Source organism: Aspergillus japonicus, assembly GCF_003184785.1.
Source record: "Aspergillus japonicus CBS 114.51 unplaced genomic scaffold BO86scaffold_9, whole genome shotgun sequence".
Classification (NCBI taxonomy): Eukaryota; Fungi; Ascomycota; class Eurotiomycetes; order Eurotiales; family Aspergillaceae; genus Aspergillus; species Aspergillus japonicus.
This window is the reverse complement of record NW_020291646.1, coordinates 39386-63593: the sequence shown is the minus strand read 5'-3', so window position 1 is coordinate 63593 and position 24208 is coordinate 39386. Positions and strand designations below refer to the sequence as shown.

The following is a 24208-nucleotide window of genomic DNA, read 5'->3' as shown; positions in this document are numbered from 1 at the left end:
GATACTAATTGAATGGATTGATCTCACGCTAGTAAATTTTATTGACTACTTAATGCAATGGTATATCTGCACTAATGATACTGTGATAGTGAAGTGGACCAAAAATATAGATCACCACTACTTCTCCTTGGACCCTCATGTGGAACGGACGACGTACCGCAGCAGCCCCTGCCCCCACAACATACGATTGACTTGTAGTAGAGATACATGTCAATGTATAACATACAATCAGAGTGTGTAGAAGGTTGCTCTAATGCACAATATTACAAAGATCCTAGTTCAGTCAACTTTTACTCGGCCACAAAATCTGAATCATATTGTAACACAAGGCTTCCTTAAGTTTGAATGTAAATATATGATATATCGCACATCCTCTCCGATCACCTCCCCAAAATCTTACCACCTCCCAAAGGTAAACTGGGTATTGCACATATTCGTCAACTCCCAATCCTCGGCCCCGATCTCCACCCCTTCACTCCCAGCATCACCTGTATCCTCCACATCGCCCACCAGCCCCGCCACGAACATCAAACTCATAATATGATCATCCGTCGCATGCGCCTCCCGATACCTGGGGACCTTCAACAACCCCGTCACCGCCTTCCGCAGCCCCACCCCGGACCCTTTCCTGGCGGCTTTGGTGACCGCATCCTCCATCTCCTGCCGAAACGCCAGCGCCCAGTCCCCCGGCGGCGCCTCCATCGCGAAGTTATCCGCATACCGCAGCAGCGGCCCCCACGTGTTGCGGTAGAGGTTATGTACCGTGCCCCCGGAGCCGATGAACAGGACCTTTTCATGGCGGAGCGGGCGCAGGGCGGCGCCGACGCGGAGGTGGTAGTGCGGGTCGAAGCGGGCGTTGAGGCTGAGGACGGTGGTGGGCGGGCATTGCTTGGGGAATGTGCGGATGAGAATGAGATAAATGTCGTGGATCCAGTCGACCGTGGGGTTGGGGGTGGCGTTGAAGCCGGCGGATTGGAGGAGCTGCTGGACGCGGTTGCACATGGGCAGGTCCGGGTTGAGGTGGTAGGGCACGTATTTGGAGGGGTGCACGCCGCCGATGGGGTTCTTGGCGGGGGTGGGGTTCGTGGCGATTTGGATGCTGTCCCCGGTTGTGACCCAGTGGGCGCCCTGTTTTCTCTTAGTTTGATTTTGGGACGGGGCGTGGGAGATACTGGAAAGGATGCAGACCATGATCACCACATGCTCGATCCCATTATCCAACGCCGCTTGGCCGCATCTCTGCCAGTAGTCGGCCGAGTCGGACTCCTCGCCTAACATGGCGGTGGAGCCGTGCGAGAAGAAGTGTACTGGGGTTAGAGGCATGCTGTTGCGGTGTGGCGGGTTAAGGGAGATGATCGGTTGAGTTCGGCTGGGATTGGCGTGTAGTTCATATAATATGTGTGATTCGGTGAGAGTGACGTTCATTTCGCACACGATTCACCCGGCTCTGGTCTTCCGGTGGGGGAATGCACGGCGAGACCCGGTCGTGGCTGCTTTCCCCGCAGTTTGTGCCCGCGGCCACCGTGCGTATTTATCTCCCCCGCGTTTCTCCTCCACCGGCCCCAGACATCCGTTCGTCTTCCTCTGCCAGCATCACCGCCGTTCTGCAAGCAATTCGCCCTTCCCAGTTCTCCGGATATGTCAGCAACCGAAGGCTCAGTCCCTCATAGCCGGATGGGAAAGGGGAACAAGCTCTGGTGCGACCGGTGCGATCGGACCTACGAGCGGTCGGACCATTTTCTCCGCCATCTGCAGTCACGTGTGTTCTCCCTGCCCTAGTCTAAGAGACGGTCGCTGACAGTAACGCCAGATGATGACCTGCGACATTACCAGTGCTCGGACTGCAATAAAGCGTTCAATCGAGGGTGATGCTACCTCTCTCCCGAGATCCACGCTAGCAGACTAACTTTCATTCCTCCGTAGAGACCTCTTATACCGGCATAAACGCATCCACGAAGGGAAGCACGATGGTCGTCTGGCGGCCGCCCGGGTGAGCCGCGCCTGCCAAGCATGTGTGCAGAGCAAGACCAAATGCAGGGATAAAAAGCCGTGTGAACGGTGCATCAGCCGGAAGATCCCCTGTTTGCCTTCGGGGAAGCGACCGCCGCGGATGGCGACAGGTTCGCGAGAAGAGGAGACCGGAGACCCCAGGGATGCCTCCACCTCTACTCCGTCGTCGATGGGCACGCCCCAGACGGACGATGAGCCGCCACCTCCGCCCACCCCTGAAAGTGAGGATTGCATTCCACCGTTGGTACCAGCCAGCATGACTACGGAAGGGCATGATCGAGGCGATGCGATCTTTACGGGGTCCGACGCAGGGATCGTGCACGGTTCCCCGCCGCCGGATGTCGATGTTGCGATGGGATTCCGAGACCCGTTTCCGCCCCCTTTCCCAGGCTCGCTGGGGGGAAACTCCTTTCCCGAGTCCTTTCTTCCGCAAGTCGACTGCACGGAGCTCGATGGGATCGATTTGGACTGGGCATCGCTCCAGATGTTGATGCAGCCCCTCCCCCTCATGACGCTGCCGGAGGAGCCTCAGCTTCTGGAACCAGCAGCAGCAGAAGGCGGCCACTACTCCAGCCCGGCAAGTTCGCGGTTCGAGTCTTTTGAGCGCTCACCCTGGCTATGGACCCCACACAAGTCCGACAACGCCTACGCAGGGCAGCAAGATCTGCGAGTGAGTGACGGGGCTGTCAACACTCTCCTGCAGCGAGCTAGACAGTCGGGTAGTGCGAATGCCGATAATGGTCCTTCTCATGATTCTCAGTGCCACCCTCACCATCCCCTGACGGCGGGTCTGGTGACTGCGGGCAGCCGCGACCGCATCCTTCTTATGATCCATGTGACCTCTTCCAGCGGCCCTACACCGCTGCTATCATTTCCCTCGGAAGTGTTCCTGGAACACCTCGTGCAGATCTATTTCCGAAGACAGATCAGCGACGTTACCGCGTGGATCCATGGGCCCTCGTTTTCTCCGATCGAGACGACTCCGGAACTCCTCGCCACGATTATCGCGGCGGGGGCCTCCTATACGCAGATCTCCCCAATCCGTCGCATGGGCTATGCCTTGCAGGAACGAGCAAGACTGTCTTTGTCAGCTGCGGTGCGTTCAGGTCCCTGCCCTTGCTGTGAGGAAGCAAAGAAAAGGAAAAGGATTTACCGGCGGAATGACGACCAGTAGCTGACATGAATATCAGATTGAGAAAGATAATAGCCAAGTCCGACAGCTGGAGACTATCCAAGCCTATCTCCTGTGGGTGTCGATGGGACTGTGGAGTGGCTTCAAGCGCAACATGGAAGTCGCTGAGAGCTTTCTTCATGCCCCAATCACGGTCGGTACCCTCTACTCTTCCATATGTATCACAATGAGCGTCTCTGACCATCCCGCAGATGCTTCATCGACATGGATGTTTTTCGCGATCGCGGTATAGACCACCGGCCATGCCAACCGAGGGTGATGGAGAAGACGCGCTGGACCAACAGTGGCGAGCGTGGATCACGGAGGAGTCATTCAAGCGGTAAGACTGCTTCCGAGAGAGAATGCCAAAACTCAAACAGGGCGCACCCGGCTAACGGCTTGATCCACAATCCTCCAGTGCCACCCTGTTCGCCTTCATCACGGACATGCGGTGCTCGATGGCGTACCTCCGCCCGCCGGCGACCTCCTTCAGCGAGTTGGTGTGTCCCCTGCCTGCGTCACGGGAACTCTGGCACGCTCCCTCAGCCACCATGTGGAAGTCCCGATACCACCAACTAATGCAACTTCCATCGCAGGATCCTGGCTGCTGTCCGAGCTGGCTTGAGATCAGTCTCAATCCTCAACTTCTGGGCCGTCTTCCTGTCTATTATGACAAGGATTTGATTGCGCTGGTGGTCGTGCACGGCATGTGGCCGCAGATATGGTCGTACCAGGAGTCAGTCCGGTTCTTCTGGCCAACGGGCCGTGAGTATGACAGTGCTGAGCACGATAGTGGTCGAGCGGCTCCCACAGCTGCCACGACGACGCTGTGGCTGCATTGTCAGTCTGCCGAGCTGACGCAGCGCATCCAGAATGCAGCGGCCCAGTTGTCAGCCCACTGCACCAGCGGGAGCGGCAGCCACATCCCCGGTTACAACCCCAACGATAACACACCCAATCTCGCCAGTCAGGGTTTGCCGGTGCAGGCACATATGCAGGTGCAAGTGCAAATCCAGCTCGTTGCGCACTTCTGTCTCATGGCGCTAGCCGTTTCCCCGCGCGAGACGCAGCAATTTGCCGGCCGACGGGGCGAGGCTGAGGCAGCAGCTTCAATCACCCCTCTGTTCTCGCAGTATATGATGCAGCGACCAGAGCTACAAACAGGCGTCTGGCAGGCGGGACAGATCTTACGGTGCGCGCGCATATTGGCGGATACCACGCCACACCTGTTGCGCGGCTTCTGGGCCGTCCCGGTTTATCAAGCGAGCCTGACCCTATGGACGTACGGGCTGATGATGATGGTGCGCGGAACGAATCCGATCTTCGGATCGGGCGGGTTTTCCCACAGCCAGCCACTCATCTTCCTAGATAGTGTGGAATCTCCTGCCTCCTCAGCTTTTGTACGTCTAGGTACCGGAGTTCCAGGGATTCGGGGAGATGTTGCAGCTGTAATGGTGGCGGAGAACGAGAGAGTAGAGCAGGAGAAGGACGTAGTAGGACAGTTTATTCCCATCACGGATGTCAGGGCGGTCATGGAGGCGGTGTGTGCGGTGTTATATCGTCAGGATCAAGAGACTGGAACGGACAATCCGCCCCCTTTGCTGGAGGGTTTGAGGAATCTCATGCGCGATCTGGGGAACTTGAATGTTGAATCGGTGCTCTCGGGTCTACAGGTTACAAGTTAACCTGGCGGAACGGAATGTACACTGGCTTGATGTTGGGTTATCCACAGTCTCCCCCATCGGATGGGATGTAGAGGGGGTGGGTCGTGTGCATAGAGGCTGCACATACATAGAGACGTGTACCTGGATAAAGCCTCACAACAATTTTGTTCTTACATCCTGCACCCGAATCAACAAAAGGCATCAAATCTCTGATCAAGCCAGTCTCTTCATCCTCTCATCATGTCGCACCAAATCGCCGGCATCGACGTAGCCTTCACCCCGTCCAACCGCGCCTTCCACAACTACTGGATCGAGTTCAAGCCCTCCACGACCGTGTTACCCAAAGGCTGGCAACGTGAGCCCGACCGCCGGGCGTTGCCGGAGTCCATCATCTGGGAAAAGGACGTGGCCATTCCCCTGCGCGATGGCACGATCCTGCGCGGGGATATCTTCCGCCCTGCCGATGCGCAGACTAAGCGTCTTCCGGCCCTCCTCCCGTGGAGTCCCTACGGCAAGACCGGCAGTGGTACGTCTGGCCTTCCGTCCTTGCTTCCTGTCTTCTCCCTTCAATACACCCGTACCTCCCATCACCGACATTGGGGTGGACAACACCCCCACTCCCACTCCCCAAACTCACCCAAGAGATAAAGGGCACCACCAAACCACGCACTTCCAATGGCTCGGCGTCCCCAAGAGCGCGCTGAGCGGGCTGGAGAAATTCGAGGCCCCCGACCCGGCCGAGTGGTGTCCGCGGGGCTACGTCGTGGTCAACGTCGACGCGCGCGGGTGCTTCGATTCCGAGGGCGATATTTTTGTCATGGGCACCCAGGAGGGCCGCGACGGGTATGACAGTGTCGAGTGGATCGCGGCTCAGCCGTGGTGTGATGGGAACGTCGCGCTCGTCGGGAATTCGTGGTTGGGGATGGCGCAGTGGTCTGTCTTGCTTTTCTTTGCTTCGCTTTTGTGCTGCGCACTGGAGTGACAGCGATGCTGATGGATGTCTTCGTTGGAAATGAACAGGTTCATCGCCGCGGAAAGACCTCCGCATTTGAGGGCTATCGCACCCTGGGAGGGCATTGGGGACTTCTACCGCGAGAGTATCTGTCGTGGCGGGATTCCGAACTATGCGTTTTGGGATCTGTTGATGCGGGAGTTTAATGGTAATTCTAATACAATCATTGGAGGGGGTCGTTGTGAGTTGGACGGTGGCTGACAGGCGAGTAGGGAAGAATCAGCGGGAAGACGTCGTCGCAATGATTCACAAGTATCCCCACATGAATGCATACTGGGAGGATAAGCGCCCGCGGCTGCAGGATATCGAGGTGCCCATGTATATTCTGGCCAGTTATTCCACGGGCCTGCACACGGAGGGGTCAATTCGGGCGTGGAAGTATGCCGGTGCGAAAGAGAAGTGGTGAGCTCATTTCCTTGGGACCGAAGCCCACGCAAGCCCTAACTCCCCCCTGCAGGCTGCGCATCCACCCCACGCAGGAATGGTTCGACATCTACCAGCCCTTCGCCAACGACGACCTCCAACGCTTCCTCGACCACTTCCTCCTCGGCAAGGACAACGGCTGGCTACAGACCCCCCGCGTGCGCCTGTCGCTCCTGCGCTACCACGGCCCCCCGATCAGCTTCCGGGCTGAAGACGCCTACCCGCCGTCCCGCGTCCGGTACGAAACCTTCCTCCTCGACGCGGCCACCCGCTCCCTCATCCCGTCTGCCACCCCAGCACAAGACAACCTCCCATCGGCAACAGCCTCCTACCAGAGCGACAGCTGGGACGACGACGGCGCCCACTTCAGCTACACCTTCCCCACCGCCACCGAACTCATCGGCACCTCCCAAGCCCGCCTGTACATGTCCTGCCCCGCCTCCCCGGAGATGGACGTCTACGTGATCCTCCGCAAGCTCGACCGCGACGGCACCCCGTTACTGCAGCACAACATCCCCGCGGAATTCCAGTCCCGCCCGGACGACATCCCCGACGAAAATATCTATAAATATGTCGGACCGAGTGGACGGTTGCGCGCATCCAAGCGCGCGGCCCTCCCGGTGGATCCGGATCTTGGGGATGTGGACGACGCGGACAGTCGGCGCGAGCCCACGGAGCTGTTCTTCCCACATGATCGCGAGGATCCCGTTGCCCAGGGTGACATTGTCGAGTTGCGCATCCCGATCTGGCCGGCCGGGATTGTCTTTGCGGCGGGCGAGACGTTACGGTTGGAGGTCAAGGGGCATGATCCGATTCTTCCGGAGTATCCGGCGCTGGATCGAAGCGTGGGAAATGCGAATCGGGGGAGGCATGTGGTGCATACTGGGGGGGAGTTGCGGTCCGCTTTGGTGCTGCCTTTGACAGAGGTGTAGGGCTAATGTTATATATTAGGTCCCTTGGGCGGGAGGGGATGGATGGTGATTTTAAGCTATGTCTAAACAGTTGAGAAATGCATATGCGATTAGGTCAAAGTGGGCGGTGAGCGGCAGCCTGGACGAGGCCGCAGGATTGCTGTCAAATGTCCCAGAATTTCAGCAATTTAGAAAAGAAGTAAAAATCAGATAACATGAGGAGATAACCCAAGAAGGCTACTAGAGCAGTTCAAAGTTGTGTGTGCGCAGGGTAGATATATCTATATCCTAGGTCCTACCCCATCCAGGGCGTTTCAAGGTTTCTGATTACCTGGTAGGTTCTGAGGAACCAAAAAAAAAAAAAAAAAAAAAAAAAAAACCACTTGTACAGCTAGCCAGACTAGACACGCTGAGCTTCGGCTCCTTAGGTCAATAGGACTCGGATAACATTCAATCAGCATTTGGATTTGCGGTGCGAAAGTATGGTAAGTGAGCTAGCAACAAAGATGAAACCTCAAAGGTCTAAGCGGCGTCCCATCTAGTGCTCGCCAATTCCGTCTGAAATTTCAATGTCTCCATGGGGGGCGATTCTCCTTCTTGGTGGGCTGATCGGACGATGGTGTCTTTCCGGTCGACTTTTCTCCCGATCGCGGCGGCGCCTTGCTCGCTTCCTTCGGGCCCTGTTGAGGCTTCCGATACGGTGCACGCCAGAGATTGAACGCTTCCACGTACGGGCTCTCCTCGTCGATCGGGAACGAGGTTTTGCTGGTCGGGTCGGTTCCGCGAAGGTGGGTGAGATCGACCAGGTAGAGCTTGTTGGTGCCGACCTCGTAGTTCAGATAACTCGGATGTTGATCGACCAGCTTGTGGCCGTTCTCGCGTAGTAGCCTGTACGCAAACCAAACCGGGAATTTGTCAGCCAAATCTTCTGGAGCCAAGATACGATTCATTTTCGTCGTGGGAAGGGGCCGCTCGAACTCACTCTAGAATGCGCGCCAGCTGCGTCCGGATGCCGTCCAGCTGGCGATCGGTGAGCTCGTCGCTGATCTCCTCGAGGCTCTCACCCGGGGGCACCGTCATCACCAGGAAGTGGCCATATCCACTGGGGAAGGGCATCCAGTTCGGCTGGGAGCACATGAAGTGGTCGAAATATTTTGGTCCCAGCCCGGCTTCACCCAGCAGCTTGACAGCGTCACACTCGTGAAGAAACTCGTGCTCCGCGATCTGCCGGACCTCCCTCCTCGCGTCTTCGGTGTCCATCTCGAAGCCCCGCGGGTTTAGCTGATAGCGCATCCGAACCAAAGAAACCGCCTTGCTTTCCAGGTTTCTGGCCTTGAGGAGAAGGGTGCGCTCACCCAGCTCCTGGTCTAGGACCTCGGTCAACTGGTCTTCGATCCGGAGCTTTCGCTCGCCCAGCGTGATAACGCGTCCCTCAAGGTCAAAGCTCCACATGCTGGGAGGAGTGAGATGTTCGCCGCGTGTGTCGTTGTGTGGTCGAAATGGAGATAGACAACCAGAGGTAATGGTCTGCTTGGCCTGGGCAAAAAGGGGTAACAAGGTGTCGAGCTGTTGGGATGAAATAAGGACAGGGTCAGTTGGGAGTGAGGTCGATTTGGGGGCTGTAATATATGAAGCAGACAAGTAAGGCGAATATTTGAAGAGGCAGTAGCTTTGCCTGGGGAGTCTCTGTATCTCTGTATCTGCTGGACTGCTGGTGAATTGATTGTCTTCAGGTAAGGAAATTGTCCGTGGTTGGGTCAAGCTCAGCGTGAGTCACCAAATCATCATAATGACCAACATCGGAACCTATTCACTGGAGACTGTCGTATCAATCACCCAACCGTGGAAATCCTCTAGGAACCGCCTTGGGCTTATGTAAGAAAATCTCTACCGGGGCTAATCAAGGGGGCTTTGCAACGAGTTGGCCAGGGGAGTCACCCGCGGGTATTGCAACACCTGTGGTTTGCCCAGTTGTATATTCCTCCTCCCTGCCGCATTGAAATGCTTTTTCAGCAAGGAGCACCTCGAGGCCATTGAGGCGATTGATGCTATCAACACTGGAAGCACTGGAAGCTATCAAGCATGATTGGCCAATTGTGTACCACACCATCCTTACCCACCTACGCCTAGTACAGTGCCTAGTACAGTGCAGTACAATTGCCGGAAGTCCAGATCCGTCTCCCGCCCCAGGGCCCGCTCTACCGATGGTCGAATCTTAGATGCTTATGGAAGACATTATGCACGTGACAATTCTTTGCCCCACTCTCGGGATAGATACGGCCACACGATGCGAAGAACCGTGTTTGCTCCCATTTGTTTGGCTCTATTTTACACCACCGTATCCTGCAGTGCTTGCCATAACGGAAGTCTCTTCAGAAAGGTGGGGAATCGACTCTCTGGAGCCTCTCAGAATCCCGGTTGGTTCGCCTTACGGCCCGTTCCGGGTAAGGCCCGCTTACCGCGGCCGCGACTCGTCTGTCCACAGCATCAGAATCAAGGCTACGATGGGGTAAGTTACAAGGGTCAGAAATTACCAGGACAAGGCCGTATCTTCGGTGATACTTGCTTCCAGTGGCATCCGCAGCCCTAAGAGCGAATGCCAAAAAGCACTCTCGCAAGGAGACTTCGGTGGCTGACGAGCCGGCTTTCGAGCTGATCGGGGGCGACATGGCGAACGCGTTGTCGCCGACACGTTTGACAAACCACGTCCTTTGGTAGATGGTAAGGAATCCAAACCGGGCGTAGTTGTCATCCATGTATCTGGCAAGCTGGCCTTTTTGTGTTTTGGAACGGCACAGACAACGGTTAGCATGAGAGAGAAAGCATTCGGGAGAAAAGCCGCATCACTTTGTGCGCCATACTCACCGAGCTTTTCGGCTATGAACTCTTCCCAGGTCTGTTTCTTCCGCGGCTCAAATCTCCAAAATGTCTTGACCTCGCCTACGCCGCGGATAGCATGGGTCGTGGTGTCTGCGATCACCACGTCGGGAACAAGCTTGTCCCCCGCCTGCTGCTGCTGTCCTATCTTTCGCTTCATATCCGCTTTGACTTCTCTCTTCACCTGCTTCTTGGCTTCTACGAGGAGCCTGTTCACTCCGTACTGGGAGTCCCCAAAGCGGACCCCAAGCTTGAGCAGGTCGGCTACCTCACCCACCGGGTGCAGGGCGTTTTGGACGAGGCGGCCCTGCACCCTTAACTCGTTCGCCACTTCAAAGACCTCTCGGGGCACCACGGGGACGAAGGACTCGGAGTTGCCGCAGTATGGCGCGAGAAGAGCTTTGACCTCTTTGGCAAAGTCGGGCCAGTTCTGGACTTGTCCAGGTAAAAGGGTAAACTTGGATGAGCCGGGTCGGAGGGTCCGGTACCCTTCATCACTGAGGAGGTCGGCCACGGGTGACCAGATGCGGTAGCGGTGCCCTGGGGGCAACAACGGTTGAGCCATGGGTAATCAATCAAAAGGTTTGGTCGTTTTCGAGCAGTAGTCTGATGATACAGACAAGTTCCTTGTGTCGCGATTCTAGGCAATTATGATGGAAAAACCATGTCTGGAAGAGTTGGTAGGATGTGGATTTGTGAATGATCGTAGCCAAGGTGGACCTAATATTATAACTTCCCTAATTTAATTGTCCTAGTGAGAGGGAGCCGCTGGTACATGAAGTGAATGCTTCTGACAAAGTGCACAAGGTCTAGAGACGAAGAGGGTTTCTGAGAACACCATTAAATTCACCCTAGCTTGCCGTGCCAATTCGCATATTCACCAAGGTTTGGCTTGGATATCAGTTCCAGAGAATTTCTTCTCAAATGAAAAGCACCTGTTTCTTAAACCGTCGTGTGCAGGACAGAGCTTCCTGGTCTCTTGTATGTTGTGCACACAGTCCAGTAAAGGCGGCTGACCCCGCTGGATTATCCCTACCCCAGCTTCGATTAGGGTTCATAGACAGGAATGAATGAAGCTGCAGATCGGCGCCCTTGTATACAAGCCGATCGCGCCCGCGTCAGGGCCCAGGGCATGCGACCGATCTCCCCGATTTGGGAATACACTAGTTTCCGATTAGCACGTAGCCCTGTTTTCTTGATCTCACTAGCTGCTGTGCAAAGTCGGTAGCTGAACTCCACGAGGCTCATTGAGAGAGCCCAGAGCAAAAGGATGTGTCGAGTGGAGCATTGAGGAGAGGCACCAGGGACGGGATCCGGGCTCTTTTCGGGTACTTGATGGTTGACGGGCACAATGGATTGATAAACTCACACAATTTTTCCAGGATTCTCTCCAGTTGAGCGACAATCTAGTATTTTCGTATCAGATTCGATCCTAGAAGCTCTGTTGCTTGACTGTGAGGTAGAGGTACTGCTAGATTAATTGGCGGTGGTGAGACCATGGAACAAAAAGATAATAAGCCGTGTAACTGTTGACATGAAGCAAGTATATCATTTGTTATCCACAAAAAAACTGCTCAATTCAGATTGTGTGAACTAACCCGATTCTGGATATTGTAGCAATGCCTGCATTACATTCTTTCAGAGCCTGCCCTTAACCCTAGACAAGGATGGTCGATGGAGCCGTGATAATAACGCTTGTGAAGGCCAATGCCACAGATTTCAAGACACATTCCGAGCACTCGATGGCCATTAATAGCATCAGTGTGGCTACTGGCCGGTAGCATATACTACTAACGGCCAGGAGTCATGCCGAGTCATGGTATGTCACGGACCGGAACTCTTATGCAGTGTAGATCACCCGATATGACTCGTAGAACACAACCTCTACATCGGGCATGAGAATGTGTAGTCGTCATCCCAACTTGACCTTGCGTAGCTGAATGAGCGGTGAAGGGCTCGCCTTCCAGAAAGATACCTATTTCTACTGAAGGCGCCCTGGTGGCTGCTTTCTCAAGCAGCCGTTCTGTACCTTCCAGCCACTGCTGCAGACGCCATCATGTTCTTCATAGCCGTGTTCATTCTTGCCGTATGCCTCGCTGTTATCTCATATACCCTGACAACACTCAACAACCTCCCGGCGCCCGACTTCCCAGCAATTCCACCATGGCAAACGCTGTACGACATTGTCGCAGGGCTGTCACGAGCGGAATCTTACGATCGACGGATCCGGCCGATCATTGAGAAGCACGGCGCCGTGAATCTGTGGCATGCCGGGCGATGGGTTGTGCTGGTGGCCCGGCCCGAGCTGGTGACTCAGGTCTTTCGCAACGATGAGATCTTTATCAAGGGCGGGAACATCCAGAAAATCCCCTACAGTGCCTTTGCCCGCATCTTCGGGGTCAACATCATCGACTCCCACGGCCCCCTTCATGACTCCTTCACGGAGATCATCAAGCCCAGTCTCCAGCGCAGATTCGATCTCGACCCTTTGCGATCAAGCTCAAAACAGCTGGCCCAAAGCTTACTGCTGCAGCAAGGATGCCAGCCAGGGTCCGGGGTCGAGATCCAGCATCTCACGCTGGATTGGGCGATCGAGGTTTTCGCCGAAAGTTTCCTGGATTTGAGTCCGGACCGCATCGCAGAGCATCGTCCAGGCGTCCATGAGGCCATGCATCGGTTCGTGAGTGGTGTCTCGACGAAACTGCAGGCGTTGGTGTACAGTGTCTTCCCGGGTCTGGAGCGTTGGCCGTGGCTGATGCCCTCGGGCGACTACGGTATCCGCATTGTGGATACCCTAGAAGCTCGCATCCGGAATCTGGCCGAGATCGCTTCCCAAGACCCCAGCCCGGCAGCACCCCACCAGCCTTCACACTACGACAACGAGAAATTGGTCCATCGCCTGCGGCGCGCATTGGAGAGGGGGGATATATCTGAGGACCACTTCCGCGGCAACCTGAACCAGCTCTTCATCGCCGCGGTGGAGAACATCGACATCGTGCTCAACTCCGCCATGTGGGAACTGGAGAAGAACCCCACACTGCAGGATCGCCTGCGGCAGGAGGTCCTCGCGTTGCTGCCCGCCAACCAGCAGGCCGGGTACGCCGAAAGCGAGCTCGACGCGCTCCCGCTCCTCACAGCCACCGTCTACGAGGCTCTCCGCTTATACCCGCCGCTCATCAACCTGATCAACCGATCCACAACCGAGCCGGTCTGCCTGGGATCCGCGAGCAACAGGCCCCTCCCGACGGGGACCTGGGTCGGCTGGCACGCGTACGGCACGCACACCGACCCTGGTGTGTGGGGGCCCTCCGCGCGGGAATTCGACCCCGATCGCTGGGGCAGCGACCCGGTCTCGATCCGCAACACGTTTCGCTCGATGCAGGTCAAGGGGAAGTATCTGCCGTTCACAACCCACGCGCGCCGATGTCTGGCCAGTAAGTTCGCCATCACCGTGCTGAAAATCGCCCTCTGTGAGATGCTCGTGGCGGTTGAGTGGCAGCGGGATCCCGAGTATAAGTTCGAATTGGTCAAGGTAGGGTTGCGCCCCGGCTTCGGTCCGGAACGATGGTTACTAAGCATTGTATAGGGTGTACTGATGGGCCCACGCAACTGCAGGCTATTCTTCAAAAAGAGAGGGGACAAATCATCAGGTGCATGACACCTGCGATATGTAGTCCCATTCATTCACTATTTGCAAGAGAAACCTTAGGCATGAAGCAAAGAAAGAGCTACAGAGAAGTGTACAAGCCTGGTCGGGCTCCACTTCTTCCCATTCTTTTGGCCGCACTTGCTCGTAGGCATTGAGTATCAAGCCCGCCCTCAGAATGTGACATCGGTCTCTAGAAATTGCCCTTTGACCCTCGCAACTCGCAATGTGATCCGCATGCTTGGGTTGCCAAGTTATTATCCGACTCAGTCGACACGAGGTCGTTGCGACACAGTAATCAAGGCCCAGCCCATTCCTATCCAGGATAGAACCCTCAGTTCTTCTTGGCGCGACCGTACTCAGTCTCCTGTTCGGCACAGATGAACCCCATGATGACCCACTCTGCGCATTGGAATCAAGAGTTAGCAGTTGCTGGGGGTCTTCGTTCGGGTGCATGTGTGATAATGTCTCACCCGAGAAGGAAATCCGGGCGTCCGAATTCTTATCCGAGAACTTGAAGAAGTCGGCAATGTCCTCTTTCTTCTCGCCGGAGGCGTCGACCAGCTCCTGTCCGGACACGTATCCTGCAGGACTGTCAGCGGCCCGAGTCGATCCGTGGCCAGGGATTGGGCGGATGGGCAGGCCGGCTTACCGTTCGCGTCCTTGTCCTGCGTGTGTCGAGGGGGTTTATCTGATCAGCAACCATGGACTGCGAGAAGGAGGCAGGCTTGGAGAGCAAGCTTACAGCTATGTAGAAATATCGGATCCATTCCTGGATGCTATCCAAAGAGTAAACGATATTCTGGGAGGACATGTCAGCACCGTGTGAAAGTGACTCCCCCGAACAGAGAGGAAGCGAGGGAGGTCAACGGTGAAAAGCATAGCGAGACGTCTGACATCGGGGTTCTTCTTCTTCAGAACTTCCTCGTACAACGGCCGTAGGTACTGCTCAGCCTTCTTCTCTTTCTCGGAATTGGTACGCTCGGCATCTAGCTTCTTGATCTCCTCCAGTGCCTCCTTGTAGTTCTGGATGAAGTCGGGGTCCATGATTCTTGGTCTTTTGTCGAGCACGTTTCTGTGCGGGGGAATGGAACAGGTAAGTTGAGATTTCCGTGTCAAATTGGGCCACTGGGCGATGGAATCAAGTTTCGAACCACAACAGCATAACATTGGGTCGTATTTATGGTTAGGTGGTTGCTCTCCATATAGACGGTACCCCTCCTTCCCCCTCCTCCCACCTGTATCATGAAATCATCGCCCGTGACGTGGCACGTTACACTGCAGCTTATCCTGAAGCTCAACCCAGCCTTTGGCGTGTATGTCCCTTGACACGGGCCAGCGGTCGCTCTGCCGTCCTTCTTTTTTAGTCGATGGTTTAACAGAACCAGAGTAAATGCTAAATCCTCAATACGTATACGGCAATCAGGCACCAGAAAACAAGCCTCGAGGCTCTGTCTCAGAGAAGCCAGGAGTCTTCCACATCATAGCCCGATCTGCGCGTCATTCAGCTTGAGGGGTGTGTTGATTTCCCTTTCCGTCGAGACGCGCCGCGCCGCTGCATGATCTCTACCCTCTTCATGCTGAGACCGAAACACCGCCAATGGACGGGATCCCGGCCTGCAAGCCTCCGCCTGGGTGCTACATGGCATCGGATAGCAATGTGAACGCGACCTATCCTTGTCATGCAGTAGATCCATCCTTGCGGAGTTCACAGAGCTGTCCCGCGTTCCGCTTATCGCGGGTAAGTGAATGCCCCGCGGCGGAAGAAGTATCAGGGCCAATCAGGTCTATCTCCACGTGGTGGGGCTACCTAAGCAGGCTTGCAGCCCTATCGCCCTCCAACGCTCGGTTGGCGTTTGCTGTACGAAGGTACTATCAACATCGCCGTGGTTGTCGATCTCTAAGTTGTCAATAACCCAGATTTCAATGATAATTTATGCAGCGTGGGGCATAAACAATAATGCATACGAAGCTGGGGAAGCACAGCCTAAAGCCAAGCCCAAACCAGGTCCCGTTGTTGAGACAATCTCTTAGGCAGTATCAACGACATTTGCGGCGCCAGTTGCCAGCGCCGGCGGGGCCAGTATTCTCAGTAACAGGATAGGGGTCCTCACGGTCTTCGACATTGTCGGAGCCCTTAGGGTGTTCGATGATCGATTTCTCCATGGCAACGCCGAGTACAGCATGCAGCTGCTCTTTTTCTTCTTCATCAATCCCACACTAACCGCTCTATGAGCTATATTCTGGGTAAATCGAGTGTCCGATTCGGATATACCGGGTAGCCCAAGCCATTCCCGTTACGGGGAAGAAGATCCGCACACATCACTAGCAGAAGACCCTAAAAGGATTCGATGCGCGATGTTGGCAGGGTGGAGTATGCTGACGATATAAGGACGGTGGATGACAACTGATGCCATGACTCGCATCTCTGTCTGTATATACACAAAGCAAAACCGCCTCGTGTGCATAGACAAGTATAACGGCATGTGATTTGCCGTGGAAGATAGTTTCAAGTTGGAAGTGAAAGGTAAGATAATGTGGAGATCTTGAAGGGAACGCGCCAAACAAATCGAGATTATTGTTCCTCTTATAGTTATTTCACATCCACCAAGGACGTGGCGGATATGTAATGTATCTTGGCTACAGGAGGCTACCCGAGGAATTTTCGGCTACAGCTATCAAAAGAATTTCCGAGAATAGGTGTCCATCCAAACCCAGCTCTGTTATAAGAATACTAGTAGATCAGAGTCCATTAAGTACAAAGCTATCACAAACAGAGCAACACCGGGATATCGCAATAAGGCCGGGATACACAACTCAATTCTGCTGCGCGCGTCCGAAGCCGGTTTCCTGCTCGGCAGCCACCAAGCCCGTGATGACCCACTCTGTTACGCAGACTAATTACTTGTAGGAATCGCAGCCACTCAGCTTCTCTAGCAGTCCTGCGCGATGGCTGTAATCAAATGGTATACGAAGCTCCCATCATTCTTAGAAAGTTAATTACAGAACTGAAAGAACTGGTGCACTAAGCATGTTACTCAATTGAAGCCAAGAATTCAACAAATGCAGCAGGCAAACCCGTCTCGTAGCATCGAGCAACGGCGCGATTACCATCATCCCCATACCAAAGGAGACCGCACAGGCGTATATACACTATAACACTATCATTCTTTGAAATGACAGGTAAGCGTAGCCTGCCCACTGGCACTGACCGTCTCCTGCCAGTCGTTCGTAAAACCGCCGGCTGCGTTACAGGACCCGTCCCCGTTCTTGCCGCTGTAGATCACGGCCTTCCCACTCGCTGGGGCAGCCACTTGAGCCTTGCAAATCAGATTCCTGTTGCCTGTTCTCGTCAGATCTTCCTCGACTGTGGACTACGCAATACTCAAAGAGAGGACGTCAGGGTGCGTATCGTACCTGAGCTGGTAATAATCGCATGAGCTTTGTCGGCGAACTGGAAATTGCCATTGCCATCCTTGAGATTGCATCCCAGATCGGTGATCTGGACAGCGGGGTCCGCGAGGGCCGTGCTGGCAAGGGCCAATGCGGTGAGGCAAGTGGTGAGATGCATGATGAGGGCCTTGGTTATGATAGAATTGTGCTTGGGGATTGTGAGAATGGTCTTCAGCTGGGAAGTATTGGAGAGCGAAACCCTCGACAGGATGGACCTTTTTATAGGGCTCAGGGACTATCATCTAGACAGATATCCAAACTGGGTCAACAGTCTCTTCGCGTTCTGGACAGTTCGCGGAGCCGTGTGAAGACCTTCCCTCCTTCGTATTGACGGAATCCACTTCAATCGTGTAAGATCGGTCAATCCTCGAATACCAACAATGGACCCTCTGGACCATCGGAGGAACCATTCTTCATGCTTGGCCTCGTACTAGTCCACAAAAAAGTAGGGTTGTGCTTGTGGCACCAACAGATTAGGTTGGATAATGCCGTGGACCATCTACGACTCAGCCTTGTAGATCAGCCGCTGCAAAAACCTCCTCAGAGCTTCATCTGTTGTCCCAATGATTGAATACGAGGAGAGTAGGATTCCCATCGCTGGTAACTACCGCGTTCCGTGGTGTCAAACGAGTTCGTATAGCTACCACTCTGCGGTCGCGGGTAAGCTTGGGAGGAACCGGCGGGTAGGGCTTGGCTATACGGTCGCGGCAGGTGTAAGGACGCGTTCCGAGCGCGGCGTATGCCACCACGAGATGATGGGAATTCCACCGATGATCAATATGGTCAGCTCGATGCCCATATATCCATGTGGAAATGAAATGTCCCACGTAAAGAGACTTGCGCTGTGCACCAAGAATAGCGATATTCACTTACAGTATGGTTCGTGGAGACCTAGGGTTAAAGGAGACACTATACGAGGGCCTAGACGCAGTCCCACAAGGTCACACGGGAGCCATAAGCTTATCTCATGACGAGTACCAAGGTCTCGATTAAATTTTCGGACCCAAATATAAGCTTATGTGGAAGTATCCACCAAGCAATACTGCCCACGGTTGTCCTTGACATGTTCTTTGAAATTATAGTGTTGACATCTGGGTCACTGTAACCCCAATGACCGCGCAGCCATGCTCAAACTATACCGTGTTGATCTCCTTGGGTCAATTCGGCCGAACCACAATGCAGTCAACGAGTGCAAACTGTCATGCTGTTCCTTCTGCTCTTTATCTCTCAGAGCATATGCTTAATCGGTTGTCCCAATCAGCTTGGCTATAACAAGTCGCTGAATCTAGATGCTGACAAACTATACCCGACAGATAGGGCTTTCTGATGGATTCCCTTGTTGCGGGCCGCATCCAGCTTAGCCCTGAAACGGGTGCCACAAGGCATACAGTTGCGAGCACGCTGAGCAGCCATCAACATTCCCCAACTGCTAGTCATCCTGACCTTCACCTGTAGGTCCCGCACAATAAGGGAATCGGACAGCCTCTGTAGACACCCCATTCACTCATCCATTCCCGAGCCCTGATTCACCAGACTTGTCCCTTCCTTCCCTCCATTCTCATCCGGGCGATTGCCGTATATTCACCCAGCCTGACACTTCACCTTCCTCCCCCAGCCGCCCTACCCGGTTCTCCTCGCTTGACTCTACTTCGTTCATACACATCGCCATTCTACACTACAGAGGCTTGTTGTTGATCAAGAATGTTGTTGTGATTGGTTTGTTCTCTTTCCCATCCTCTCTGGATTCTATACTGATGCTGAAACACCTCTTTTCAGAAAGAATTCTCCTATCGAGTTTGACAACTCGTTCCATCTCGTCCGCCGCGGTATTCCTTTGTCCATGTTGCCGTTAACGAACCGTCGGCATCACAAACAAAAGCCTCCACTCGATATCGATGGTTCGCTGTACGCTTCGCCGGCGGTTTTGGTGACTTCGCCACGATTCATTGGTTCCGCGCTAGAACCGATAGAAAGTATGCTATATTTCTCTCCCTGAACTATATTTATGTAGATGTACATCTAATCAGTGAGACTTATATAGAAACTCTATCCCAAATATGGAATTGAAGAACCTCGATGTCGAGGATTTATATAGAGCGAGGAAGATGCTCAATCTCCCCGGTATAGCTCTAACAAGGAGTCTAATCAAAATAGACGATAGCTAACAATCAGTCTAGTCAACAACTTACCAGACTTGGATGCAATTACTAAAGCCCGACTTGACAAGAAGGCTGAGAAGGAAAAGGAATATTTGGACGCCCTGGAGAATTGCATCGAGACCCAGAGCGAGGTAATCAAAGAACAGGCGAAGTTTATCAAACTCCTAAAAGATGAGCTTCAGCACTATAAGAGTGCAGCCAGTACTTAGCCGCCTTGACCAATATCGCTTTTTTTTGAGGAGAGGCCTTTTGTTGGGGGGGGTCTTTTTGGCTTTCGGCCGGTCCAGTTGCGTTTGGGGTCTTCGTTGACCGTGTTTTTGTATGAGTTATGATGTATAAAATACATTGGATGAATTGCTTTTCATTTTGAAAGAAGTCCGGAAGAACCAAAGTTGGCGTTGGAGTTGAGGTTGGATGCAATAAGCACTAGACAACTAGCTCGGTGGAGATAAAGCTTGGTCACGCAACAGGGCGCTTGCGGAGATCTGCGCTTGGACAAACATTCTGTCGCTGGTAATCATCCTACAAAAAGCCCGGGGAGGTTAACAGCATCAGATAGAAGAAGAGTCATCAGAGGAGACATTGCCTTCCAGTGTCACTAGCATGCTTGAGAGCTCTGAAGCGCTTGTAGAGCCACTGACTCCAGCGGCACGGCAACGGCAATAACCTTGTTTCATTGTTTGTAGGTGCGTGGCGAGGTCATGAAGAGGATTTTACAATGTGCCACGAGGGCTACATCAGCTAAGACTGACAATGCAGATTCTGGAATACAACTGTTGTTGGAGGGACTGTGTAACTGCAGAGCCAAGGACTGATCGAAGTGTTGCCGCTTTTACCCCGTTTTCCGCCACCGCCAAAACCTACCACTTTCCCGGTTCACTTTTTGGGGGCTGTTTGTGGCCCAAATCCCAGATTCCCGCCCGAGGTCGCGAGCGTTCTGCCGTTTCTAGCGGAGAGTGAGGCGGTTGAAGCAGTATTATCGGTTCCTGTTCCTGCAGGGCCACGATTAAGTTAGAGTCTATCAGAGATCTTGTCCCACGGAGGGCTCGATGGAAATTGAATCACTACCTACAATATAGTCTTCCGTCGTATGGAACGGGATTTACTAATGTTTCTAACAAGCGACTTGTCAAGCGCGTTCCAAAGCAGTCTCTCTTGTGGAACGCTATGAGCAATGCTCAATCGTCTTATCACTTTCTGCTTCATGCTTATGGTGCATTGCAATCAGATCTTAGTATGAACACATTGACAAGCGTCGAGGTTAAATCTGAGATGGGACACTCTCACTGTCCTCCGGAAAAGTACCCACAATTTCACCCAGATTTAGAGAATGTGGGGCTTGTGGGTCTACAGAGATGCCTGGCTTTTGATTCTGACCGGGTTGTTTGAATACAATCGGAACTAAGCTGTAGGTACCTGCAGCTCTTTTGTAGCAACGCCTCAACCTTCTGTATGTCTGACTAGGAGATCGTTTAGATAGCCTGAACTAGACAACTTAGGATTCGATCTTGACTATGTCGTTTTTATCTCCTTTGTCAATATTATTATCCCATATCCCGTTTTAGTTCCTGACCATCAACCTATCTACTATTCATGTATACCTTATTCCTTTCGAGGCCCTTAGGACAACGACTATCCTATCTCTGTGTTCTATGGCAACTACTGCTAAGGAAGGCAAGAGTGAGGCTGTTCTTCCATCTACAGCTCCCAGTATACTCTAGAGACACAATAGTAACATTTTTGTGAGTTATACAATCTTGAACCTTTGCTAATAGCCCATCTGTTTGGACCGCTTCATCCATACCTATGTAGCTCCTTATCTCATGGTTGCTACTCTATTGATTCGATTCACCAGCGCTTCCAAGCCCCATAGTCAAGATGGTCGACTGAATCCGGTGGCTGACAATGGTGTCGGCACCGGCCTCCTTCCTCCTATACACCATCTACACATCTACACAGCTCTTTCCTCGACACGATTGTCTGAATTAACAAAACCGCTTCTCCGGCCCCTCAATTCTTCCTCTCCTTCTTCTCTTTTTCTCCTCTTTACCGAAAGGTGATTTCTTGCTAGTACCTGCTAACACGTCTTACCTTTCGTTTGATCCCCTGCTGTTTACTGCTCTTGATCCCCTCGTTTTCGCTCATTTCTTTTTGCCGACCTTCCCTCCCTTCTTTTGCCCGTTCTCTTGAAGAGTCGACCAGATGGCCCGTCTGTATCCTTCTTCGTTCCCCTCCTTTTCTTCTTCCCTCCGCTCCTACTATCCTCCCTCTCTTTCCTCCAAGAAGGATCTGGTACGTCCTTCTTGTCACGCCCTTCCTCCCTCTCCTCGCCCATCCGCCATCGGACTTCGACACCACACTCCTTTGCCTGCCTATCGAGGCGTCCGTTCTTTGCGCGAGATGCAGTCCGCCCCACTGCAGCCTGCTGTGTCCACGGTAAGGACTTCCATTCGTTCTGTTGTTTCTGAGAAGCCTTCTCCTGTACCCTCTCAGGGTACGTCCGCTCCTTCTTCTGTGCGCCCTCGGGCCACGTCCATTCCTTCTGAGCCAGCTGATGCTCGAACTCGCCTTCGGGAGAGACGAGATGCCTGCACGGCACGTGTTCAGCTCGCTCGGGACAGAATGGCAGCCGTGAGCCGGCGGGCCACATCCATTCCTTCTCGTGTGCCTCCATCAGGCACGTCCACCCGTTCTCGTGCGTCTCCAGCAGACACGTCCGCTCCTTCTTCTGTGCGCCCTCGAGCCACATCCACCGAGGACAGAGCTCAGCGAGCTCAAGCTCTCTTGGAGGCTACCCTTAACATTCCTTCATCGGTGCCTTCTTCCCCTGTGCGCCCTCGGGCCACGTCCACTCGTTCTCGTGTGTCTCTAGCACGCACGTCCACTCCTTCTTCTGTGTGCCCTCGGGCCACGTCCTCTCCTTCTGGGCCAGGTGATGCTCGTACTCACCTTCGAGCGAGACGGGATACCGCCGAAGCCAGGGCTCAGCGGGCTGAGGCTCTCTTGGAGGCCACCCTTGCATCAAACGCAGCTCAGACTGCGGTTCGTAAGGGCAAATCCAAGAAGAGTGTCAGATTCAATGAGACCGCCACAGTCTTTACTGTCAGCCGGTGGATCCTCCCGTGGAGAGATCAGTTCCGTAGAAAGTGAGGAAGGGGTTGTTTTTGAAGGCTTCTCGTGCCACTCTTTTGATTTTCTTTAGTCACTCGTTTTGGGGCTTTGTATTTCCTGTTTTTTGTTGACCTTTGGGTCGTCCATTCGTTCTCTCCTCTTGTCTGCCTGGCTTGGTTGTACCAGAACCAAGCTGGGTTCTCTTTACTGCTGATCAGGTCACAGATCGGGCATCGGGACGGCATCGTGCACCACCGAAGAACGACAGAGACGACGAAGAGCCACCATCTCGATTCGCTTGCGGTTACCAACGAGTGTCTAGCGGCCGGCATCACCAAAGGACGACAGAGATAAACGCCCGAGTTCGACCCGATTTGTTTACGGTTCGTCGGAGTGTCGAGCGGCTGGCATCACCGAAGGACGACAGAGGTGGACGACCTGGGAATGCGTTTGGGGCTGTTGCGGTTTCGTGTCTGTTGGGCAGCAGCATGAGACGGACAACCACGTGTTCTTCGGGCAACGGTCATCGGCGGTTCGAGGGGTGTTCGGTTTGCGACAGCATTTCGATGAATGACAGCAGCAAACGACGATCTCGGCAACGGTTATCGGCGGTTCGACGGCGGTTCAGTTTGCGACAACATTCTGCGATACGACAGGGGCAATCGAGTGGAGGTTTGGGATCGTCGGCGGTTCGAGGGGTGTCTCGTGCCAGCAACTGCCAACGTGGTTCGGAGCGTTGGAGTCAAGTCAATTTCAGTTGCTGGTACGTGTGTCGGAGGACTTTGGGGGGACGTGTTTCCTATGTCTTTCCTTTGTTCGGCTGTGGAGGACATGTTAGGCCAACCCAACAGGGGGGTGTGGGTTCATGTAGGTCTCCTTGGTCATTCCCTTTGTTGCTTCTGACTATCTTGGTCCAACAAGGACTTGTATAGACAACTCCGGCGCGGGTTGAGCCTTTGTGTTTTCCTTTGTTATTTTCTTGGTATCACTAGATACCTGGTTGGGAGGACATGTGGACCAGCCCCAGTGGGGTGTGGATATTTGTAGGTCTCCTTGGTCTTTCCTTTGTTCTGAACCCCTGGTCCCGAAGATGGACTTGTATGGACAACTCGGGCGAGGGTTGAGCCTTTGTGTACTGCGGGGGTTAAACTGTGATATGTCAATGTCACATGTTCTTCTTCCACCTGAGTTGGCACACCGTAGCCTTCTTCGTAGTCAGCCTTGATGTAGATTGTGAGGAGTTGGAGAAGGGTACTTGGTACTTGGTTGGCGCTGAGCTCCGGAGGAGATATATTTTCGGGAAAGCCGGGTAGACGAAATGGAAGACAAGTACAGTACATACCCCATTGACGAGAGTATAGGTAATTCTCTGTAGAACTTTAAGCCAGTTCCTTTGTCACTTTTTCAACCTGTTCGATATTACATATTACATATTATATAGGTAGTTTGTGACTTAAGTTAGTAGCCTAATGGTACGGAACGCTATACTAAGAATAACTTCTACTGTTTCTCCCGCTGTTCGAGAAACAACCGGCGAACACTAAGTTTAGTCAAGAACAAAGGATCCCGGATGGGGGGAGCCCTGGGAGCGGGTAGACTATCCCCAGAGTGGCTAGTCTCCGGGCAGCTGAGTCAGCCGATGGGTCGCATTCTCCACATTGGGGGAAAATTCAGCGGGCGAGACCCAATGCATCTTCTCCAGCAGAGCACCACCACCATCCAAACTTCCTTTTGTTGTAAACCAAACACCACTTGCCTAAATACCCCTCCA

General features: G+C 53.7%; 8 protein-coding genes across 8 annotated transcripts; 3 read left to right on the top strand and 5 right to left on the bottom strand.

The window, feature by feature from the left end:
• Nucleotides 1-396: 396 nt before the first annotated feature.
• Nucleotides 397-1323, bottom strand: BO86DRAFT_306883 (DODA-type extradiol aromatic ring-opening family dioxygenase; the record flags this gene model as incomplete). The annotated part of the gene is made up of 2 exons (XM_025667713.1): nt 397-1128; nt 1189-1323. The coding sequence occupies 2 exons, from the start codon at nt 1321-1323 to the stop codon at nt 397-399; spliced, it is 867 nt and encodes a 288-aa protein (XP_025530140.1).
• A 315-nt stretch (nt 1324-1638) lies between these two features.
• On the top strand, nt 1639-4866 carry BO86DRAFT_397111 (uncharacterized protein; the record flags this gene model as incomplete). Its single annotated transcript, XM_025673468.1, has 6 exons — nt 1639-1759; nt 1811-1865; nt 1924-3106; nt 3201-3335; nt 3394-3521; nt 3600-4866. 6 exons carry the CDS (start codon nt 1639-1641, stop codon nt 4864-4866), a joined length of 2889 nt encoding a protein of 962 aa, XP_025530139.1.
• A 442-nt stretch (nt 4867-5308) lies between these two features.
• BO86DRAFT_442452 (alpha/beta-hydrolase) lies at nt 5309-7212 on the top strand (the record flags this gene model as incomplete). The annotated part of the gene is made up of 4 exons (XM_025676313.1): nt 5309-5778; nt 5866-6005; nt 6067-6259; nt 6315-7212. The coding sequence occupies 4 exons, from the start codon at nt 5309-5311 to the stop codon at nt 7210-7212; spliced, it is 1701 nt and encodes a 566-aa protein (XP_025530138.1).
• A 545-nt stretch (nt 7213-7757) lies between these two features.
• Nucleotides 7758-8643, bottom strand: BO86DRAFT_306954 (uncharacterized protein; the record flags this gene model as incomplete). The annotated part of the gene is made up of 2 exons (XM_025667717.1): nt 7758-8079; nt 8174-8643. The coding sequence occupies 2 exons, from the start codon at nt 8641-8643 to the stop codon at nt 7758-7760; spliced, it is 792 nt and encodes a 263-aa protein (XP_025530137.1).
• A 1041-nt stretch (nt 8644-9684) lies between these two features.
• On the bottom strand, nt 9685-10633 carry BO86DRAFT_377030 (uncharacterized protein; the record flags this gene model as incomplete). Its single annotated transcript, XM_025670570.1, has 3 exons — nt 9685-9690; nt 9726-9964; nt 10057-10633. 3 exons carry the CDS (start codon nt 10631-10633, stop codon nt 9685-9687), a joined length of 822 nt encoding a protein of 273 aa, XP_025530136.1.
• Nucleotides 10634-12124: 1491 nt separating this feature from the next.
• On the top strand, nt 12125-13654 carry xanG (cytochrome P450 monooxygenase xanG; the record flags this gene model as incomplete). The annotated part of the gene is made up of 1 exon (XM_025676312.1): nt 12125-13654. One exon carries the CDS (start codon nt 12125-12127, stop codon nt 13652-13654), a length of 1530 nt encoding a protein of 509 aa, XP_025530135.1.
• Nucleotides 13655-14048: 394 nt separating this feature from the next.
• On the bottom strand, nt 14049-14761 carry BO86DRAFT_397106 (uncharacterized protein; the record flags this gene model as incomplete). The annotated part of the gene is made up of 5 exons (XM_025673467.1): nt 14049-14116; nt 14188-14298; nt 14367-14382; nt 14460-14516; nt 14612-14761. 5 exons carry the CDS (start codon nt 14759-14761, stop codon nt 14049-14051), a joined length of 402 nt encoding a protein of 133 aa, XP_025530134.1.
• Nucleotides 14762-16878: 2117 nt separating this feature from the next.
• BO86DRAFT_377027 (uncharacterized protein) lies at nt 16879-17285 on the bottom strand (the record flags this gene model as incomplete). The annotated part of the gene is made up of 2 exons (XM_025670569.1): nt 16879-17057; nt 17132-17285. The coding sequence occupies 2 exons, from the start codon at nt 17283-17285 to the stop codon at nt 16879-16881; spliced, it is 333 nt and encodes a 110-aa protein (XP_025530133.1).
• Between the last annotated feature and the right edge of the window lie 6923 nt (nt 17286-24208).